Below are 22,323 nucleotides of genomic sequence, written 5' to 3'. Positions count from 1 at the left end.
AGAATGTACTAATATTTCAAAGCCATACATTGTGAATACTCTTTCTTTCTATTCAAACATGATAACTTTTCTCTAGTAGGTTCCTTCAAATCAAAAGTTCAGGTTACCTAGTAAAGTCCTGTGTTTCAGTAGTAAGATAGGAGAATGGTTCTGTTTCACATGTGCCTTTTACCAAAACAAAAAATTTTCAGGATATTTAGTAGTCATTGTTCATGAGATGTTACTAATGTTAATTAAACTAGATTCACCAGTCACATAATTTCTAGAATGATACATGCTGTAACTCATTCCCCCTGTTTAATAGGCATGACAGCCAAATTCTCTAGTTCTTAACTGGGATTTGCTCTTATTGATATTTTACCCTACTAACTTTTAGAGTGTTAAACTTCGGGAATCAAGCTGGTTGATAGTTAGCTCAAACAATCTTTGTAGTCTAGTCTCTGGAACAGTAACGAAAGGTTGTTATTAAGAAAGCAAATATGATTTGAATTCATATGTAAGAGCCATAGAGTGAATGTTGCTTCTATTTTATTAGGTATTAGACCCATCTTAGAGAAAAAGTAAGTTATAAGTTTTATTATTTTTTTAAATGATGAGAAACAGAAGAGATTCCAGAAAGGGCAACAAAATTATTATTAACAATTCAAAATATATTATCTAAGGAAAAGTTAAAGTGATTATTATACCTGAAAGATAAGTTTAAACAATTTCAAAGCTCCTTATATCTCATCAACGTGCCCTATTTTTAGAAATAATGGTAATAGGGTCAGAAGGTAGAAAACACAAACTGTACATCTGGAAGTGAAATAAGAGACATTCAAGTTCATAACAGGTTTAAGGGAAGAGGGTCAGGGGGCTTTGTGAGGAGATGCATGCTATGACAAGGAAGATTTATACTGGTAACCTCAAGTGATGATAGAATAATTGTTTTTCAGTGAATACAATTTTCATAGTCTAGAATGAGTTTCAAAATGATGAATAATTTTCCTTATATTGATGAAAGAAGTGGCTACTTCCTGTTCTTAAACATCTAAATACACTAAGAGTTGGTCATTTTTTTCCATTTTCATAGCTACATTTTACAATTCTCAATGACATGTCCCATTTCCTAAATCATTTTTATTCAGAATTGCACCATGCCCTTTTTTTTGGAAGTGTTTCTTGTATGTCCTTCACTTTGGAACTCCAAAGGGAAACTTCAGGCAGTTAGAAACACAGCTTCATCAGAATCCCGGTCCTTACCACTGTCTTCGCTTGGTGCACGCTCACCACCACTTGGAGACCGACAACTTAAATCCTCCACCCCAGACTCTTGATCACTGTTCACTGACAAGTCTGGATCTGAGCTTTTCAGATTGTCTTGGGTTAAAATCAGAGCAGAATCTTCATCACCCTGTGAAGGGCTTCTGGATGGAAATGATTTCATATTCCCACTGTAATCCTGGGGAGTGTTGGCTGTGCTGTTGTCTGTGGTAGAAAACCCTGAGTGTTTGCTGGGTTCACTTTGCTTGTTACTCTTCACTGTAGTGTGACTTAACTGGACCTTCTGAATTTTTTCCAGCCTCTGAAGAAGAAATAACAATTTCAGGGGAAAATTATAAATAATTTACCTTCTCCTTTTATACATGCATCCCTTTAGTTTGCCTTCCAGCTGGGTATAATGTTAAGAATATGGGACTCGAATGGATGAGGATTCAAACCTAGGCTTTTTGGCCATGAACAAAATGAATTCTGTGAGGCTTGTTTTCTTCATCTCTAGTGTGAGGATGATAATAACTGCCGTGACAGGTTTTCTATAAATGGAAACAGTATAACACAGATAACATACCTGCTAATCAATAGTCTCCCTCTTTTCTATGCCTGTTTGGTTCCCATGAACTCAGAGTGTTTTTTTTTTAAGTCAGGAATGAGGTGTTTATCTAATTTTATTGAGAGATAATTCACTTATAAAATTCACCCTCAATGTATGCAATTCAGTGGCTTTTAGTAAATTTACAAGGTTGTACAACCATCCCTACTTAATTCTACATCATTTTCATCGCCCCTCCCCTACCTCAAAAAAAAAAAAAAACCTCCAACCAATCATACTCATTAGCAGTCAGCACCCATTCCCCTTCTCTACATCCTGTGGCAACTGCTAGATAGCTTTCTATCTCCAAATTTGCCTAGTTTGGATATTTCATATCAATGGATAATATACTATATGCCCTTTTGCGTCTGGCTTCTTTCACTTAGCTTCTGTTCTCAAGGAGCATCCATATGGTAGCATGTATCAGGATTTTATTGCTTTTTATTTTGAATTACATTCCATGACATGAATATGCCACATTTTGTGTCTCCATTCATCGGGTTAAAGACATTTGGGCTATTCAAAATATATTTTACCAGATTATATCCTGTAATGTCAGCAGGGGAGGTATTATAAGATGGAGTATCTCATATTCCTTCAAAACCACTCATGAGGTATTAATGAAAAAGCACTGTGTTGGGCAATATGAGGAACAGAAATAAATCTAGATCCAGCTGTGGAGAACTTGAAGTGTTTAACCGAGGCAGTGTTCATGTAAGGATTTGGAAGAGTCAAATTTAAGAGGGATGGGGGTGGTGTCATGCAGGTGAGCTTCAGGGAGAAAAGTGCATTTTAACAGAACTCTGAAAGGATTAAATCTGGACATTCTGGTAGCATTCCTGGTAGAAGGAACAGTGAGAAGAAAAACACAAAGGTAAGGAGGTGTCAATAATGAGCAAGAAGCAGAAAATGTTCAATTTTAGCAAAGGGAACAGTGGAGAATAAGGTTGAAAAGTTGGATTAAACTGAATTATAGGAAAATCTCAAATGCCAGACTAAGAAACTTTTCCTGTCATATAAGGAAATAATAATCAAAATTTTTAAATTAAGGCACTTTAAAATATTCTAAATAAATATTTTTTTAATTGTTTAACAATTGTTCAACAAAATGAATGCTGGAAAAGATTAATAAAATCCTAAGATTTTCATAAAGCTTGTATGTCTTTAGGAAGTGTAAATTTAACTGGCCCAATGATGACTCAAAGAAAAAAAAAAAAAAGATCTACCATGGCTCTAGAATTCTAAAACCCCAACCTGCGGCTCATTTCACTCTCTTCATTTATTCTTTGATTCGATTCACATCACCTGTGGCACTCAAGATACTGAAATTTCTAGGCTTAGTGCCCAGGCATCAGGATTTCCTGGGAGGTGGTGATCTTGCTGCATAAACAAGGCTAAAAACTACTTCTCAATAAGGTAAAACATGATGATATAAGACAGAATTCATCATACAGATACAGCAATGTTTTTTTGGACGCTGGCAGATTTCTAGAGTACCATTTATACCTGGTCTTAAAAGTTCTCCAAACCAATGGTTTAACCTGTGAGTCTGTTTTACCTGTCCAGCTTAAACACTTAAATTTGCAACCCAAGTTAAGATCATCCATGATATTTATATCTCAAAAAGTGATATTTTCTAGAATATCATGAAAACAGGAGTCAGCCTCACCAGCTACCTCTAAATGACCACCTCTATTGTTGAGAACCCTGAATCATAAAGCACCATTTCCCCAGGGCATCATTCTCAGTGGGGACCTGCAGGTGAGTATCCACTGGGCCAAGGAGTAGAATTCAATTTTAATTTGTGATATTTTGCTTAACTTTCTTTAGATACTGACCAATCGGAAAAGCTATGTTCTCTTCTAGCCACGTTATTGCTCTATGAGGATAAAGAAGAACCTTAACTATTGACAATTTCCAACCCTCACCCCTAATACTTTTTCCTCACTACATATGATCTTAAAGTTTTCATCATATTTAAATTATTGAACCTCAATTCAAAATTCAGGTCCCAAACAATAGGAACTTACTGCCAATTCCTGAACAAATGAATGGTATGGTGGTGAAGTGTTTTAAGAAAAAAACTGAAGCAGAACAAAGCAAAAATCCAAGTGGGTTTGGTGATCAACTAAACTTAACTAGTATCACTGGAAACAAAGTTATCCAATTAGGAAAAGCATTTAAGTATATTATAACCTCCCTGGCCCAAATGGGGAAGTAACAGAAGCCCAAAGTAGTCAATTTCAATTATTTTATCTTTTATATACAAACATAATGTCATTTTTTAATTCTTGAAAGTGAAGACAAAGGACACAAGTATGGTGATGCACACTTGTAATCCTAGTGACTCAGAAGGCTGAGGCAGGATGACTGCAAGTTCAAAAGACAGTTTCAGCAGTCTAGCAAGGTCCTAAGCAACTTAGTGAGAACCCGTCTGGAAAAATAACAAGAGCTGTGGATGTGACTCAGTGGATGAGTGCTACTGGGCTCAATCCCCAGTAGCAAAAAAAAAAAGAAAAGAAAAAAAGAAGTGAAGTAGTAGATTTTTACTACAGATAAAATGTCTAATTTTACTCCTTTTCAACCTTTTTTCATGCTTTCTCCAGAAAAAAATTTAGTACTAGTATTTACTAGTAACAACAACAAAATATGTGTGTGTGTGTGTGTGTGTGTGTGTGTGTGTGTGTGTGTGTGTGTGTATAAATAGCCAAATAGTTCAGCACACTGTGGAAATGACCATGAGCCAGATTTGTGATATGCATTAAATTCCTACGTATGGACATCAGTCATCTGGGTGCTCACCTGAGTGAGACTGTATCATCCAATGATTATAAATAAAAAATGGTCACTGCTAATTTTATATATGGGCTTCTAGAGACTTTCATGGGGCCACATTCTGAAAGAAATAAGCACATGTCAGGAGCCGCCCTGTATAGGAGCTATGTACACACCTGAAGTCCTGAGTAAAGAGGTACTGGACTGGTATTGCATCCATTGCAATACAGGTGGACTTTACCTCTGCTTGGATAAGAAAGGTGCAGTTCAGGGAGTGGGTGTTACCAGATGGTTGTACCAAACTCACCTGTTTGTTGTAATCCTTCCCTTGTTGTAATCCTTGCCCTTTTTTGGATGGAGTGTTCCATGGATTAGTTCCCTCCATTAATAAAACCCCAATTTGAGGCGTGCTCCCCTCCTCTTTCTTGCCTGCCTTGCCCCCTTTGTGGGAGCTGTGGCTGATGAGCAGTCACTGAGCCCCCAAAAAAGGTACTTTCTGTGTCTGTGTCTTTATTTAGTCAGCCCAAATTCACTTGGAGTGACTCTGACTTAGTCACATGTACCTGCAAGCACACAATATAGATTATAGCAAGTGTGTCTTACTTCTTCTAGGGCCTCCAGTTCTTCCTCCAGCTGCTGGGATTCCTCCTTCACGGCCATAAGGTAATCTGTAACGGACTGTCGGGGCTGCATCCCCTTTTCAAAACGGTTATACATTCCACTCCAAAACCTAGAAGGAAAGAGCTTTACAGTACCACCAAACCACAATCTGAAAACTCACATTCTCAAATCTTACAAGTTATTTTTAATATTACAGTTCCACAGTCTAAATAATAACCAAACACAAATTACAAGTTCAAAAAAGTTGCAATAATTTCATGTTGATGGTTTTTGGGGGGAGCCCATAAACTTTTGAAGAAAGTTAAGTTCATGAAGTGTCTACTTATATATGATACTGAATTAGGAGGCATTTAATAAATATATTTTTATAATAGATTGAAGTAACACATGTTACCACATTTTTGTTTTTGTTTAATGGCTGTTTTGAACTTCAAAATTAGTGAACATATATTGAGAGTCTTTCAGCTGCAAAAGGAGGCTTTTAAACTTGAAGCTTTTTTTTTAAAGTATAATAGAATTAACATTCTGCTCTAAAAGTCTGGGGAAATAATGATATTAAAACAAATGAGAATAAAACCATCTTGAGGAATAAATTTTTTTTTTGGGGGGGGGGGGACCCAGTAAGTATTTGTTGGGAGTGAGTAGGGAAAAGGAATGTGGTTTCTCATTATATTCTGTGCACTGGCCTTTTGGCTGACCTCTGAGTCATTTCATCACATAAGACAGGGAAGAAGCCAAAGGATAACATACAACATGCTTGGTCTCCCATCCCAATATATAAAATCTTAAAATAATCTATTTCCACAAGAGAAATAAGCTGGGACTTGATTCAGCAGAGATAAAACCATGTGATAATTTGATAAATGTGTCATTCTAATTTAGCCTATAAGACACTTGGTTTTCTTTTTTCTCTTCCTCTCTCTCTTCCCTCCTCCCTTTCATTTAGAAATACAAGTTTCCATGTATTTCTAAGATACCATTATTATAAAACATCAACTTCTGAAGAGAATTTCACATTTAGAGGGATGAGAGGGAGGAGACACGGCCAAAAATACCAGTCAGTTATTCAAGCATCTTCTGGAGGATTGTATATACAAAAAAGCCTTGAAACCCATTGTCTCAGACACTTTGGCCTCTGAAAGTTAAACAGTGCCAGAATCCAGTTTCACTCCATAGTTTGAAGATTGCTAAAGGTTTACATACTTGTACATGGAGTTGCATGGAGCTGCAGGGAGGTGAAGGCATCCCTGGTTCTGACTGTGATCTGCTCTAAACAGAGGATTCAGGTAGTCAGCCCGATTCTTCAACAGATGAGCCCATAAAGAGTATGTTCTTTCTTGAATACTGTTTAAAAAAAAAAAGTCGAAAATGACTGATCTTGGTTCTTAAGAATAGTAAATGTATAATATAACAGCTGGAAAGGAACTAAGCACTGTGATCTGAACAACAGTCCTTGTTCTACAGAAGGGAAATTTAAAATCTTTTTTGGTGGTTTCTTGATATAGTAGAATAGCACTATAATAATCTCAACTCCTCCCCTACTATCTGCATTAGCCTGGACAGGATATTTAATTCTTGTTAGGTAAAAACAAAACAAAACAAAAAAACTGCTTATATAGTTTTTTGTCCAAATATTCATTGAACATTTATTATTTGCCAGGCTGTTTTCAAAGGGCTTCCTGTGTTTTCTCTCTTTTGACCCTCACTGAATTCCTGTAAGATATATCCATTCTCTGGAAGAGACACTAAAGAAATGGAGAGATTAAGTAATTCCTATGGCTAGTGAATGTAAAAGCCAGAATTAAAATCCAAGCAGATACCATTAGAACTTGAGAGTCTGGTGCAACAAGCCACAAATTATATGGGAAAACAGGTGAGCCTACAGGATGCGCTCTGCTTCTAAATCATCCCCTATCAGGAATACTTAAAGTTCCTTGGACAAAATAAACCAGTATCCACTTGAAAAAGTATTTTTGTATAACTTTGATGGCATAAAGCCTATTTTATTTATACTGTTTATTTCTAAAATTAAATTTGATCATGTATATACCATAGTTAAAATCATTTTATTCTATGAAAATCTCAAAAATATTCTCTTATTTGCACTTCCTAAATCACCTTGTTATTAAGTTTCTGACTTTATAATGTACTTGGAAGTCCATATTTTATCTACTTTTACCCTTGGATGATGCAGTGCACTTTTAATCTAAATTAACAGTGCCTTGAGTTTAAAATTTGTTTTCCCTGTTATATTTGCAGTTTTTATTCTAACCATATATTCACCCAAGATATCTAACTTTTAATTGCAAAAATTATTTTCTTTGACTCCAGAATTATTTTCAAGACCCCCCAACCTGTCTGGGTATATCAGGCAGAAACTGGGGGAAAGGAAAAAGTACAACTGTACAGATCTCTGTCAGTTGATTACATTTTTGCCACTTTGAAATGATGCCAGAAACAAGAAAAGAACTTGAATCTGTCAGTATAGATATGTGCACTAAATGACATAGTGTCCAAAATTATAAAAGTCCACCTGAAAATTCTATGTTGCCCAAAGCTTGAGATAAAAGTTAAAACTCCAAAACACTTACTTGAGTTCTCGTCTCTCCTTTTGACTGTTGCATAGGAAGTTTCCAAACTGGCAAGAATAAATGTGATGTTGAATGTGAATCAAAAACCTCTCATTGAACTCAAAGGCACAGGGAAATTGTTCCATTAATTGCCAGACACACTCAATGAACTGGTCAATTACTGGGGAGATTTCTTTTGGGTCACCATCTAGATTGCCATATCTATAAAACAAAGTAGAAGATATGTTATAAGGTAAGTTTTTTAAATTAGAAGGCTATAAATTCATAAACTATCATAAAGGCAACACTAGTTCCTAAAAAAAATCTTATAAACTCAGGATAAGAGGTAGAAAAATTAACCTTTAAATTCCAATTTCAAGAACTTCGTAATGGTGGTATAAAGAAGATAACATGTTCATGTTATAGTTACAAAAGAAAGTGTTAAAGTAGAATAGTTGGGGCTGGGGATGTGGCTCAAGCAGTAGCGTGCTCGCCTGGCATGTGTGCGGCCTGGGTTCGATCCTCAGCACCACATACAAATAAAGATGTTGTGTCCGCTGAAAACTAAAAAATAAATATTAAAATTCTCTCTCTCTCTCTCTCTTAAATAAAATAAAGTAGAATAGTCCCAGAGATTAAATTCAAGGAAACTTTCCATGAAAAATGAGCAGTTTTTATTTCAAACTTTAAAAGTATAACAAAACTTTTGAAATAAATCTTCTACTTTATTAATGACTAATGGGAGAATTAGAAGCAATTTCTAAGCAACTTCTGGGTTTTTCACTCTTGCATTGTTTGCTGGGAAGGAATAAGGAAGAAAGACAATTTGAAAAAAAAAGAATGGTTTCCTAGGATATTCTCATTTCTAGAGTAAAAACAAAACACTCATTTTTATATGACCACAGATTCCACAGAAAACATTTTTTAGGATAATATAAAATATTTTATCTTGAAACAGCAAGCAATATTTTTGAAATGACAAGTGAATGTACATTACATACTGCTCTTCTATAAACAACTTTAAATAAAATCTAAAGTCAAATAAATCTAATCAATAAATTTTGTGTTATTTGTTAGAAATTTACATTTTCCCAAATAGTTAGACATTTTCTTTTGCTTTCTTGATTAACTGAGCATTTCTCTAATTATACATGGATTATCAATTTTCAGGTTAATATAATATTAAAACTCTTTGTCTTTTGAAGATAATGTAATTTTAAAACCTTCTGTGTTCTTGAGATAAAATATCATCTGGTAATAGATATTTGTTCTGTGTAAGTAATATGTTTGCGTTCTGGGCAGAACACAATAAGTGTTCTCACAACTTGCAGCCTAAAGTGAATGTCAGCACTTCCAAAATGGAATAATTCAGTAAATCCAGTGTGCATGGAAGGAGGGAGAGTTGATCCTTCCTGGGTCAATGAATGAGCAAGTGTCATATGTCTCTTCTGGAACAATTTAACTCTACTGAGTTCTGCCCAACTAATACTAAGTGCAGTTAGAGTCTGAGAATTTCCTCTCAAACTATGATGCAAAACAACATAATTTAAACTTTCCAAATGGGATACGCAAATAGTAGTAAAAATCCTTTCAAAATCAAGTTATTTTTCCCCTGGACACTGCACTGAAAACTTCAGAAACAGTGTTTTTATCCTAAACATTCAAAGCAACAGATTTTAAAATATTTCTTACCTGTGATTAAACTTATGGCCAAAGGAAATCCAGTCCTTTTCTATTAATACCTACACAAGAAAGAATATAAGTATCATGGAGAGAAGCAAATGAAGGAAAATAAGAGACCATAACCAAAAATACTGAAAGATTCAGAGACATCTGGTTCAGAAATCACTATCCTCAGATAACCAGAAAATAAGTAAAAAATGACAATATCCACCAATGCATGTGGGAAGGGCAAAATTGAAGGTCATGCACAGGAAAAATAAATGAGAACTGAAGTTAAAAAAAGAAAACACCATAACACCATCCACTCAATGCTTCCTCCCTGCTGGACACTGCTGTGCTTCCCATGTGACACCTCACCTCATTGTGGGATAGGTGTTATTATCCCTGTCATTTTACAGCAACAGAGAGTGAAGCAGAGAGAGATTTAATATTCACCTGCTATAGGAAGCAGAGGACACCACTTTACACCACAGGTCTCTCTGCTCTAAACCCCATCTTTAAACCAATACATGATACTGCCTCTTTGAATAATTAAAAATACCAACCTTTCAATAAGAAACAATTAGAAATGCTTTCCAGTGTTCTTTACTATACATGAGAAAAATTCTAAAATGGGTTTATGAGTATATTAGAAGCTTTAGCCCTGCTTTGGAATTAGGATTACCATAAGTTCACAGACTGAAGTAGTCTGGATTTAAAAAATGTTAACTATATGGAATAGTCCTATTAATATCACCAGTGCTCTAAAATGGCCATTAGTTTCCCCCCAAAAAAATGTATGGACCAGTTGAAATCTGTCCTTGTTAACTCAGAAGGGCATTTCATTTGTGCTATAAATTTAATGTGGCACAATCAGGAAGAGAGTCAGTGGAAAAAAAGGAAGGTATGTGGAAGAAAGATTCATGGCAGGGTGTGACTTGGAACCCAGTTTCCAAAAGTAAATGAGGAAATCTAGTCCTCCTAACCTCAGCCCAGGAGAGGGGTCTAAAGCAGGAATGTCACCCTCAAATCAATCCTGTCACAGATAATTCAAGTTCTTAGGCGCATCCTGATAAAATGAAAGGGAAAGCTCAGGGAGGAAGCTGGTCTCTTCTCTCAAGTCCCCAGGGTGTCAGCTGATGGCACTTGGGAAAGAGATTAGTAATAATGATATTCCAGTAGGGCTCCTCTCAGCATCTACCCCAGAATGGCATTCTCTATCCAATCATGGTTCAAGAGGAAGGAACCAGGTAATGGCCCAGTCACTAGAAAGTCCCTGCAGTCATTTTAGGGAAATCTCACTATTCAATCAAAACTTCACTACCCCAGGCAACTGTAGTCAGAAGCAATGTATCTTGATGTATACCCAAAAAGGATCAACCTCTAGGAGAGAATATACTCATAATTGCATCAAAGAACACAAAAACCCTAAAAACAGTGAATATTCTCATCTAAGTTGTGAGGACTACTTAGAAACCTGGAAGTGACAGAAGTTTTTCCTTCTAGAGACAATTAGCATGAACAATATAGAAAATGTTTTCCCTGATATTTTTCCCCAAAAGTATTTTGTTACACACATTATCCCAAACTGGAAGTATTTATGAGAAAATTTTTATAAAGCTTATTATTTTTCTCACTACTGAAGGTCTTTTATATTTGTCCCCATTCATATTCAGTAGCATTGATCTGAAGTGGTTTCAGTATCCCAGAAATGTACCTCTTTACTCCAAGCCTACTTCACTTTTTCTCCTTTAATTAACCTTGCTGATCTACTAAGAGAAAAATAATGCTGATCAGAAAAAAAAAAAAAAAAATGTTGCCAAAAGTTTCTTAAAAAGAAGTCCACTGTGATCAAGGCACTGCCTTTCCAGGGAAGGCCCAGCAGCCACACTCACCATGAAGCCCTTCAGAGTCCGGTAGTGTGGATCCAGCAGGAGGCTGGCCACCGAGCATACTTGAGCAGTCCTGTCCCAGCCATCAGAGCAGTGGACAAGCACACTTGCCCCTTCCTCTGAAACTGCCTAGAAGATACCAATCAGCAGAGTCACACAGAATGACGATAGAAGGAAACATCTCTCATCAGAACTAGGTTTAACTTCTATACTTAGAGAAAAATATAGACAAAACAGAACAAAACCTGTTCATTCTTTTATTTGGCGTTTATGCCCTGCCTTCCTAGGGCAGAACCAAGGAGTGGCCCAGTGAGTGCTAGCAGCTAAGCTTTTCCTGCCCTTTCCATTACATCCAGAAGCCCTCACTCAAGTCACCTCAAATTTAGCACAGATATGAAATAAAAGTATATTTCCTGTGCAAACATACCTTTCTGACATTTCTTGTCCACCCTCCACCCTTTCCTGCCCTCCCATTTCCATGTGAAGTCTTATTGAAATCCTGGAATAACTACTGGCCCCAACCTTTTCCAAAAAGGAAAAGGCACAAAATTTTAAATTTTAAAAGCACAAAATTAAAGATAAAAGGATAAGAGTGAAATAATGGATATTTTAGGGAAAGAAGGTGAAAACAAAGCTAAAAATTGTACCAGAATTATCTGCTAAGGAAGATTTTCTATTCACTATTGAAACTACACACATAACTTCTAGCTGAAAGTATCCTGGCAAGAAATGTAAATTGGTAAAGATATCATTATAAGCATCTATCACTACCTGAAATTTATTTTTATTTTTTTACTCTTGCTTTTGGTCTCCCACATCAGAATGTCAGTTGTGAGGGATGAGAGACGTGATCTGGCTTAGCCGGCACTGCATCCATAGCACCTAGAATAGTACCAGGCACTAAATAAATATTTGTTGAGTAAATGATTATCTAATAAAGGGGAGCAGACCATGTCATCAGAAAAGATGATTCTCTTAAGTGTAAATCTAAGAGGAACTTATTTTTAGAAACACTGAACAACACAATAGAATACATTCAAAAACAGTGGAAGTTGCCACAGTATTCTTCTCATGGCAAAGTGGAATCTACCTGCCAGTTTGAGGGACATAACTTCTGCTTATGTTATGTCTAAGAAAAATAATATATTCAATGGAAGCCTTAAGGCCATATCACTGAAATGACTCACATTTGGTTGTACTGTCCTACAGAAAATTCTTTGTTCCACCAGAACTAAGCCTAATGGAAGAGAGAATATTTTGGAAATAGTCTACTTGACCACTGAAATATCAACTAAGCACTGTATTCTTGCAAAATTACATGTTCAGAAGGCAAACCTTATGGAGGTCTGCAAAGCCAGCCATCTCCTCAGGACAGCAGAGTGAAGTACAGGGGAGCCCATGGAGAGGAGACAGGTCACCTTTCTGATGTCAGCATGGTTGCTAGTTTACCCCTTCATTTGTTTTCTCTGCAATCACATACCTTTGCAATGAAGATTCCTGCATCCATGACTGCCTTGATGTGCCTTAACCAGCCAGAGTTCTCCAGCCCCCACAGGAAATCACTCATAGAGGGAGATTTGAGTTCACATACTGAAAAATGAATCAAGATATAAAAGTGAAATTAAGGCAATCTCTCTTTTATGTATGATCATGTTTTACAGGTAGTTTATTAATAATTTGTTTGTTGTAGTAGATATTCTCTGGACAACCTGAATCAAAAGTTTACTAAACTTGGTTCCATTGAACCATTTCAGGTAAGGCTTTTCTACTTTCATTGGCCATGATGGATGCTGCATTTGTTTACCAGAATCATATCTGTAAGGTTAAACCCAATTAATGAAAATCACTGAATGTTAGTATAGTAAAGGTTCAGCAGAGAACATCTACTTACCTTTCCAGTAAAGATATTAAAAATGAGGTGGGCTGGAGTTGTGGCTCAGCGGTAGAGTGCTTACCTAGCTGGGTTGGATCCTCAGCACCACATAAAAATAAATAAATAAAGATATTGTGTCCAACTACAACTAAAAAATATTTTTTTTAAAATTGAAAGATATTAAAAATGGGTACCTAAGGAGTACGTGGATCAAGACTACTAGGGAGGAAAAACCATAAAACTAACTGTAGTACTTATCCAATTAGAACTCTTCATCATTCAACCTCTTCAGTTTGAGACTTTTACAAAAACATAAAATGGAACTATCCCAAAAGTCTTCATGAAATGACCAATTCCTGTTCTCAACAATGCAATGGGAGTTAAGCCTGTGAACTTAAAAATGAGATCTGTGCCTCTGATCCACTCCAGTGCAGCAGGCCAGACACCTTCCCTTTGATTGAAATAAACCCAGTGTCCCAATGATAACTATATTGTATACACATAGATATCTGAGGTAGGTGTGTAAACACTCCTATAACATCACCAACAAGAAACTTTCATCTAGAGAACTCCTCTTTAATAGAAGGTATGAAAAAACTTCAGAAATAGTGTTCTGACTATATATCACAAATTCTGCATTTCAATGTTTATAAGAATTATGCCCAGAAAGCCCATTTTAAGGAGTTTTAATACAAACCATGAAAATGAAACAATGATCCATAGTTTTGTTGTGGTGTTTTTTTTGTTTGTTTTTTTTTTTTTTTTTTTTTGTACTTTGCAGTGAAATAAACATAGGCGAGGAGAGGGAGCCCTATTTCCTACTCAGCTCCGTCAGTAATTTGCTATGTTGTCTTGTACATGTCATTTAACTCTTTGGGCCTCAGTTTCTTCATTTTTAAAATAGGGAAGATATAGTAAATTAAATTCTTCCATCCCTAAACTCCCAGATTCGACTCTTATTAATTCTTTGAAAGCACTGTGTATATGGAGCACGTGGCAATGATTAGTGACAAATATTTAATTTATTTTTTAAATAAGTTAACAAATAAGCCCCTTTTCCAAAGATAGTTAGCCCTGCCCCTAAATATGCTAGATCACAGGGGATTCACTCTGATTTTTTGCAACCAAAGAGTCACACAGAAAAGCACAAGTGGTTAAATTCTGAGTCACAGAGACAGCAATGATGAAAGAAATAATACAGAGATTCCCAGCAAAAAGCCCTATTTTAGAAAGCCATATAAGGACCATGTTTAGTTAAGATCCCAAAATCTTTCCAAAAGCCTGACCTGCTGGAAGCACCTAATAACCAAAGGCAGAGGGTGTGGGGTAGTGGGTGTTTGATGTCTCTCTTTCTCTAGCAGCACTCTTGTTGGGAGCACTGTCATTCTGCTAGATCACAGTGTTGTCCCCTTCCAGCTCCAGGCCCAACACCACAGGCCGGAAGACACTATCATTACCTGGTAAAGTACAAAAAGGGTACTCTACTGAAGCCCAGGGGAGAATACACACAGCCATTCACAGAACTATAGTTCCAATTCAACCCTGAGGTCCTGGGTATTTAGCAGTGTTTTCAAGCTTACAGTTTTCCTCGTTAAAAGTTATGATATTAAAATTTGTATGAGTTTTAAATATTACACATGTGGATAGTGAACTATTACTGAGCAATAAAAAGAAATGAACTATTATAACATGAAAAGACATGGAAGAAACTCAAATGGATATTACTAAATGAAAGAGGCCAACTTGAAAATGCCACATCCTTTAGCCTCCCACTATGACCTTCGAAAGAGGCAAAACTCTGGAGACAGGGCCTGGGGCTGGACTCAGTGGTGGAGCACTTGCCTCGCACACGTGAGGCACTGGGTTTTATCCTCAGCACCACGTATAAATAAATAAGTAAAATAAAGATACTGTGTCCATCTATAACTTAAAAAAAAAAAAAAAAAAAACCTCTGGAGACAGTCAAAAGCTAGGCTGGAGACACAGATGACTAGCTGGGGCACAATAATTTTTAGTGTAGTGAACTCTGTATGATACTGTAACAGTGGATACATGCCACTAAGTATTTATCCAAACCCACAGGATGTAGATTAAGAGTGAGCCCTAATGTAAACTGGTAAACTGTGGTGATGATGTGTCAATATACGTTCATCCATTGTTACAAATGTACTATTCTGATGGGGCCAGTTGATAACCGTGGAGGGGGGCGGAGCCTGTGGGGGAGGGGATATATGGGAAATCTCTGTACCTATTGCTCAGTTTTGCTAAGAACCTAAAACTTCTCTAAAACATTTGTTTAAAAAATAACATAATAGATACTAGATTGGCTATAATTGTTTCAAATCTCTATTAAAAAGGTAGAAAATGCTACCAAAAAAAGTCCCATGTTCCCATGTATCTTGCTTCCTTCCTTTGCAGTCTGTTAATATTCCCAAACACATTTCTGTCCTTTCACTATGTACATGCTAGCTGTGTGAGCTTGGACAGTATTTAGGCTTTCTAGGCCTTAGATTTCTTAGTTGTAAAATGGAGATAAACAAAAGCCCCTTTTCCAAAGATAGTTATATATGTTAGCCCTTATTACTATTATTATCCCCAAATAATACAGCTTATATATATATAGAGAGAGAGAGAGACAGATAGATATAGATATAGATAGATAGATATGCACTAAAATTTGCATAATTATAACCTTTTTCAACTTGATGTTTTTTCATTATTTCATTGAGCTATTCACATCAATAAATATCATTCATTTTAGTAACTGCATAGTATTCCACTTGATGAATATATCTTATTTATCTGTTCCCCTACTGTTAACAATTATTTCTTTCCTCTATTCTAATATTTACAAACAGCACAGTAAAAATATGGTTGTATAATCTCCTTGTGGAAAATCTCCCTATAAATGTATTTCCATAACTGAAATGGAATGGGCCATAGGGTCAGTGCATCTTCATCAGTACCAAGTATTGCCAAATTTCTTTAGAGAGGGGCTGCATTCATTTGCATTCTCACCAGGAAGGTGGGAGAGTTCTTTCTCAAAATTGTGGCTACCACTTGGCACTATGACATTTTTTAGTTTCACCAAGTTTTATTTCTTTAAGGTTATTAATGCCAGTTTTATTGTTTTCTTCTTATTCTATTCTCTGGATTGAATCTGTTTCTTTATTTTTCCTCCTAAATTCTTCTTGTTTGCTTGCTTAGATTGCCTGTGTGCGTGCATGGTCTATAATCATTGATATTGTGCTTGCTTTGCTCAATTTTCTGGTAATCTCAGTTCATTCCCACATGAGAGTGGGGCACAAAAGGGCTGGCTGGAGTGCCATGTACATGGCAGGCTTTCTTAGCTGCTAGCTTAGCTGTGGGAGATTTGGCCAGTCTCACCACTGATGGCAGGATCTGGGAGACCTTCTCTTGGAATGGCTGGAGGTCCCAGGGAGGGTCTCCATACACCTTCATGAGTCAATAAGACTGGATGACAATGTCCTAAGAATGGAGTTGGGGCAGGGAACCACACATCTCCTCTTCCCTTCGTAGACATTCACTTAACCCATCCTTTTTTGTCCTGCTATCCCTTTCCCAGGTCCGCCAGCTTTGGGTGGGTTCCTGATCCCAGAAGCGCTCTAGAGGGTCAGTCTTTCCAGGAAGTTCATCACCATCTTCTCCTGTGCAGGTGTGGGAAGAGGATTCACTGGCAGTGCAGGGGACAGAGAGGCTGGGACTTAACAACTGCTTCTGGCTGCCAACACTCAGCCAGTCCTCATTTGAGATACCTGATACCTCAACTTCCAGATCCTGAACAGCTGCAGTTCCATCTGGCTTGCTTTTTCTCCCTTCCAATCATGAATTCCAGCTTTTTTCTCGTCTTTTCTGTCACTTATCACTCATCTATTATCCAGCTTTCATATTAGTGTCACTGTCACCCCCTCTTCCATTCTCTCATCCTTTTGTAGTTTTAACACACACATAACCACACATAAACACACACATACCTCTTTTTTTTTTTTTTAACCACTTTGTTATCCTTTTAGTGGGGAGTAAGAAGTGGGTAAATACAGGTTGTGCTCAAATGAACAGAAACAACAGACCTGACTTTGGGCCAGAGCAGGGCAGGAGATTCCCCACTTGAAACTGAAATGTTAAAAAAAAAAAAAAAAAAATGCACTCCTGGACCCAGTACGGTGACCTTAAGCTAGTCTCAGCCTGATCTCCACATAAGGAAAATAACAATTTACCCTGAGATGTTGAGACCCTGGGCTTGGACTGGGGCACGCTGAGGATCTAACCCACACTCTGCTTATGTACAGGAGCTTGGTAGCTGAGAAGTGGTCATGTTTGGACTGCGAGTCTTGCAGACACCTGGCAGAAGCAACCCAAAGACTGATTAGGAGCAAGACTTCCATAATTCTGTGGAATCCTTAAGAAAAGGCTTCACTGAAGGTAAGTTGCAAACATCTAAGAACAGTGTTCCTAATAAAAGAGAAAAAAAGGTGCAGGATTGGCCCAAGAATATGATGCAACGGAACCATCATCTAGACAGACTTCAGCATATTTGCACTCAAGCAGGAGGTGGAGTGAAACACAAAGGGGTGGCATTCCTGGCGTGTTTGGATTCACATTTCTGGTGGCCTGTGGATGAGTTAGTGTTGGCCACTGCATGAGGTTGTTTCTTGTCATCTTAGCGAGTTCACAGCCAGCCTTCTCAAAGTTCCCTGCGCTCGTTGCCCCATCTTCCACCCAGTTCTTCTTCCAAACTTTCAGCCCTGCCCTCAGCCCAACACAAGAGAAGCCACCCAGAAACATCTTGACCAGCTCCCGCTGCAGCCCTTCATCAGTGACTTTCCTCTGTTCCTCCAAACACCACCACCACCGCCCCATAGCCTCATCCCCCACCTTCCCAAAACAAGGCTCCCTTTTCGAACCACTGCTGGTCCTGCTGCCCTAGGACTAGGAGTGATTCAAAGCAGTGAGATGACTATGTATTAACTTCAGGGAGGACACTAAACTGTTCTAGAAAGGAAATAACCACAGTATACAAAAAGCCTCAGCCATGAATAATAGTTACAGAATAACAATGATGAACACACTGAATAAGCCTTCACTGGGAGCAATGGCCCTCCATCTTTGCCTTCAACCTTTACCATGGAAACAGCTCAAAGTCTTAACAGTCTTCATTTCTGGCACCTGAAGATTTCCTTTGTATGAGTCTGTTTTTTGATATTTTAATAAAATACCTGTAGCAGGTTATTTTATAAAGAAAAGAGCTTTATTTTGGCTCACAGTTCTAGAGGTACAAGGTTGAAAGGCTACATGTGGTGATGGCCTTCTTGCTGTCAAAGTCCTGACATGGAGGAGGGTATCACCAAGGAGTACGCATAGCATGTGTACATCTTGTGATGTCTCTTTCTCTTCTAAAGCTACCAGTAATTTGATCATGGACCTTATCTAAGCCTAATCACTTCCCACAGTCCCCACCTTTAAACATCATAGTTGGATTATGTTTCTACCCTCTTAATAAAGCACGCAGCACTATTCAGGCACTTTGAAGTCAGACATTCCTGCTTTCAAATTCCAGCAATGAAACCTGCAGCCAGCTGAGTTTTTGCCTTCCTCAAATGTAAAGGTGGAATAAAAACACGTTCCTCAAATAGTTGTTGTGAAGATGAAACAAGATAGTACTTATATATATTATGCTGCCATAATGAAGACTCCCCAGAATAGTAGCTATACATGTTCTTACCTGTTCATTCAGAACAATGTCTTAGGAGATAGAAGGTGTTCAACTGAAGGGGAAGCTGAGGCTCAGAAAAGCTAAAATACAAAGTGATCAATAGTAGAAGGTCTCAAACACAGGTATTCTGACAGACAAAGCTAGGGTGTTTGCCATCATATGATGGCTACCTTGGTGGGTTATACTAGGAATAATATAATAATTGTAGTAAAATTTAAATACCAGATGCCACTTTCCTAAGTACCTTACATAGATAGTTAAGCTTTTCTAATCCTTACGACAGTCATAATAAGGAAAGCACTAGTATTATTGTCACATTTTTACTATGGAAACCAGTACCAAGAGAGGTGAAATAGCTTGTCTGAGGTCTACCAGCAGGTCCATCATGAGGCTGGGACTGAGCTTGTGCTCTTCACCATGGCCTCTCAATCTCAGATGTCTTATTTTTCACAATTCTAACACAAATCAAAGTACTATTTGACTCACATGTACCATCAGCTTGACAGTTATGCTATCACTTAGAATTGTACTATCCCAATACAGTAGTAGCCATTCAGTCACATGTGGCTACTGAGCACTGGAAATGGGGCAGATCTCGGTTGAACTATGCTGGAAGCATAAAATAAAAATCAAGTTTTAGACTTCATACAGAAAAAGCATCCAAAATACCTCATTAATAGTTTTATATGCAGATGTGTGCTGAAATGACAACATTTTCAGTATATTAGGTTAAGTAAAATATGTTATTAAAATTAAATCACCTCTTTCTTCCCACTCCTTTCAATATGGCTACCAAGAAATTTAAAATAACAAATGTCTGTACTTGAGGCTTACACTATACTTCCATGGAGAGTGCTAATTTAGTTTGCTCAAGGAAGTTTATTCTGATCAGAAAGCTTCAAACCTTTTTGCATATGTACTTCTAAAATAAACTGCAAAACATCTCCTTACACAATCTGGGATCAAGCATCAAGTTGGGGGTGTGGCAAAGGGTGTTTTCTTTCGAAAGGTGGCAAAAGGACAATTAGGAACAGGAGGTGGGAAAGCCTGGCTGGCTTACGCCTGGACATGCAGAGCCTTCTATGGCAGGTCACATTGTTTTAGGAAGACGGGCACAGGGCACAGACGTTGAATCTAGGAGCCAATCCCCATATAGCAACATACCATGGCACACCTCAGAAAGCTTCCTGTGAGTTCATAGGAGCACAGACACAATTTGAAGACAAAGAACTGACTCTGATGCAAAGGCCAACTGCCAGCTCCTAGTTAAAACTGAGCCCTGTTGTTCTTGTCCCAGCCCAGCAGATTTGTCCTCTAGTGACACTGCTCAGCAATACTGCATAGGCCCTCCAAGTGGCAGGCTCGCCTCTGCCTTTGCACACTACTAAAAGACACAGCCCAGCAGGAAGCGTGGCAAATTCCAGCACCCTCTGTGAGCTCTTGCCACTCCCTGGGCGCCTGCTGCTTGGCCTTTCTTTCCACTTTGGGCCGTGACCCAAAGTGTTCAACTTAATCCTAAAATACACACATTCCACCCTGTGAAATTGCAGAACTCAAGTGATTCCTTTAAACCTTCCACAGATAATATTCTCTTGCAGTTTTTTTCACTAAAAAGGACAAACTTTCAGTTTGTTATTACAGGGCTCTGGGCTGGTTAGCATTCTTGTTTATTCCAAAAAGCCCAGGGAGCCTGAGAAATATCTTGGCATCCAAACTCTGAAGCTCAGCCCAAGAACAAACGATCTTTTTCACCTTCTCTTCCCACAAGGCACAGAAATGACAGCAAGTTTAAAAATAAAGATACCAGGCTTTCCAGTTAACTTGGAGATGGCCTGTGCCTAAAGCAAGAGAGGAATCCACAGCTCAGGAAACAAGGCCCTACAATATCCAGGAGAGAGGATTCTCCAGCACTCTCTTGTTCATTTAGCTCACATGGCCAAGGGACAGGCGGCTGGGCTCTTGCCACATCGGTTTCCTTTCTTTTCACACTAAGAATGGATCCTTGTGTAACATTTCTTTTTTCAGGAACACTCAAATTGCACACGCCTGTAAAATAACCCACCAGGTTTTCAGGCCAGATGACAAGTGAGAGGGTGTCTTCCCCTAATGGTCAGCGGCAGTGTTCAAGGCAAACAGCTCTGCAGATGATTAACACACCTGACAGATGGGGGTACACTTGAGACTGAAACGATTAGTGCCTGAGTTTTTAAATATAAAACTGTTGGGTTTGTTTGGATAAACTCAGGATAAGGCAGAAATACTGATTTGTTCACTCTTGTTGCCAAACCCAAACCAATATTTACAAACCATTTTGCTGAACAAAGTTCATTTCAGCTGACATCAGAGGCATATGCCACAAATTACAGAGAACTGTACTTACTAGCTGGGAGTTTAATGACAGGTCTAGTGATATTTGTTTTATATAACAGGGTAACTATATCCCATAAACATATATAAACCATAATGGAAAAAGATGTATAATTTTAGAACCTGAGAAATATGAAATTTACTTGAAGGAAATACAGCCTTGTCTGGTCTTACTTGGGTGTTACTTACACCAATCTCATTTCTTCCTATTATAGCTGCTGGGTAATGTCAGTGAGGACATAAAGAAAGGCTCCATTTGAACCCCAATGGGAGTGGTCTTTCCTGCACCCTAAGACCTAAAGTAGACATGTGCATGTCCCCCTCCCCCATATGTACTACCCTGACATATGGTTGAGTTCTGCTGATCTTTGATTTGTCTCTTTCCCATTTTGGAGTCAAGAAGCCAAGACCAAGGAGATAGTCTTCAAAGAACTGGCAAAATGATAACAATCTCCCTTCAGTGAATATCCTAGTAAGAAAACCTTTAGAAGAGGACATAATTATGGCCTGCGATGTGGAAATGTTTAGTCAAGCCTGCTTTGTAGTCTCCTTCTTTTACTTAGAGCCCACCATGACAACACAGGATAAACTTCTGAGCTCTGAAGTGAATTGTATTCAACTTATTGATGCCAGCAGCACATTCCTCCCTACCCAAGTCACCCAACACAGACCCTCTTTATAGAGAATTTGCATCAACTAGAAAGATCTGTGTACAAGCTTCTCCATAGGATAATGACAAGATTAAAGCTTATTCTTCAAAATATTTCTAACTTTGTTGATATTTTCTGGAATTTCTATATAATTAATAATGCCATGAAAGTCATTTTCATACGGTTTTGTATTAGAAAGACTGTATAAAATGCCTAGGAGGTGCAATCAAGCCTAAATTCTGTGCACCTGTGTTAGCATTGCTTGAATTAGCACGGACAATAGTAAACATGCTTATGTGTGTGCATGTGTATCTAATAAACGTGTGTGCT

At 37.8% G+C, this 22,323-nt stretch overlaps 1 protein-coding gene across 1 annotated transcript in view; it reads right to left on the bottom strand.

Moving 5' to 3' along the window:
- Positions 1-720: 720 nt before the first annotated feature.
- Positions 721-22,323, bottom strand: part of Mtmr7 (myotubularin related protein 7) — a 114,648-nt gene continuing 93,045 nt past the window's right edge. Inside the window, exons 8-14 of the mRNA XM_076852432.1 lie at positions 12,850-12,959; positions 11,373-11,498; positions 9,508-9,557; positions 7,837-8,037; positions 6,449-6,589; positions 5,228-5,354; positions 721-1,564 (exon numbers count right to left, since the gene is read on the bottom strand). Of these exons, the coding sequence (XP_076708547.1) occupies positions 1,199-1,564; positions 5,228-5,354; positions 6,449-6,589; positions 7,837-8,037; positions 9,508-9,557; positions 11,373-11,498; positions 12,850-12,959 (1,121 nt within the window). The 3' untranslated portion in view covers positions 721-1,198. The remainder of the gene's footprint in view (positions 1,565-5,227; positions 5,355-6,448; positions 6,590-7,836; positions 8,038-9,507; positions 9,558-11,372; positions 11,499-12,849; positions 12,960-22,323) is intronic.

This window comes from Callospermophilus lateralis, chromosome 4, assembly GCF_048772815.1.
Source record: "Callospermophilus lateralis isolate mCalLat2 chromosome 4, mCalLat2.hap1, whole genome shotgun sequence".
In the NCBI taxonomy this organism is placed as follows: Eukaryota; Metazoa; Chordata; class Mammalia; order Rodentia; family Sciuridae; genus Callospermophilus; species Callospermophilus lateralis.
Note: the sequence above shows the minus strand (reverse complement) of the source record. Positions and strands in the feature narration are given on the sequence as shown.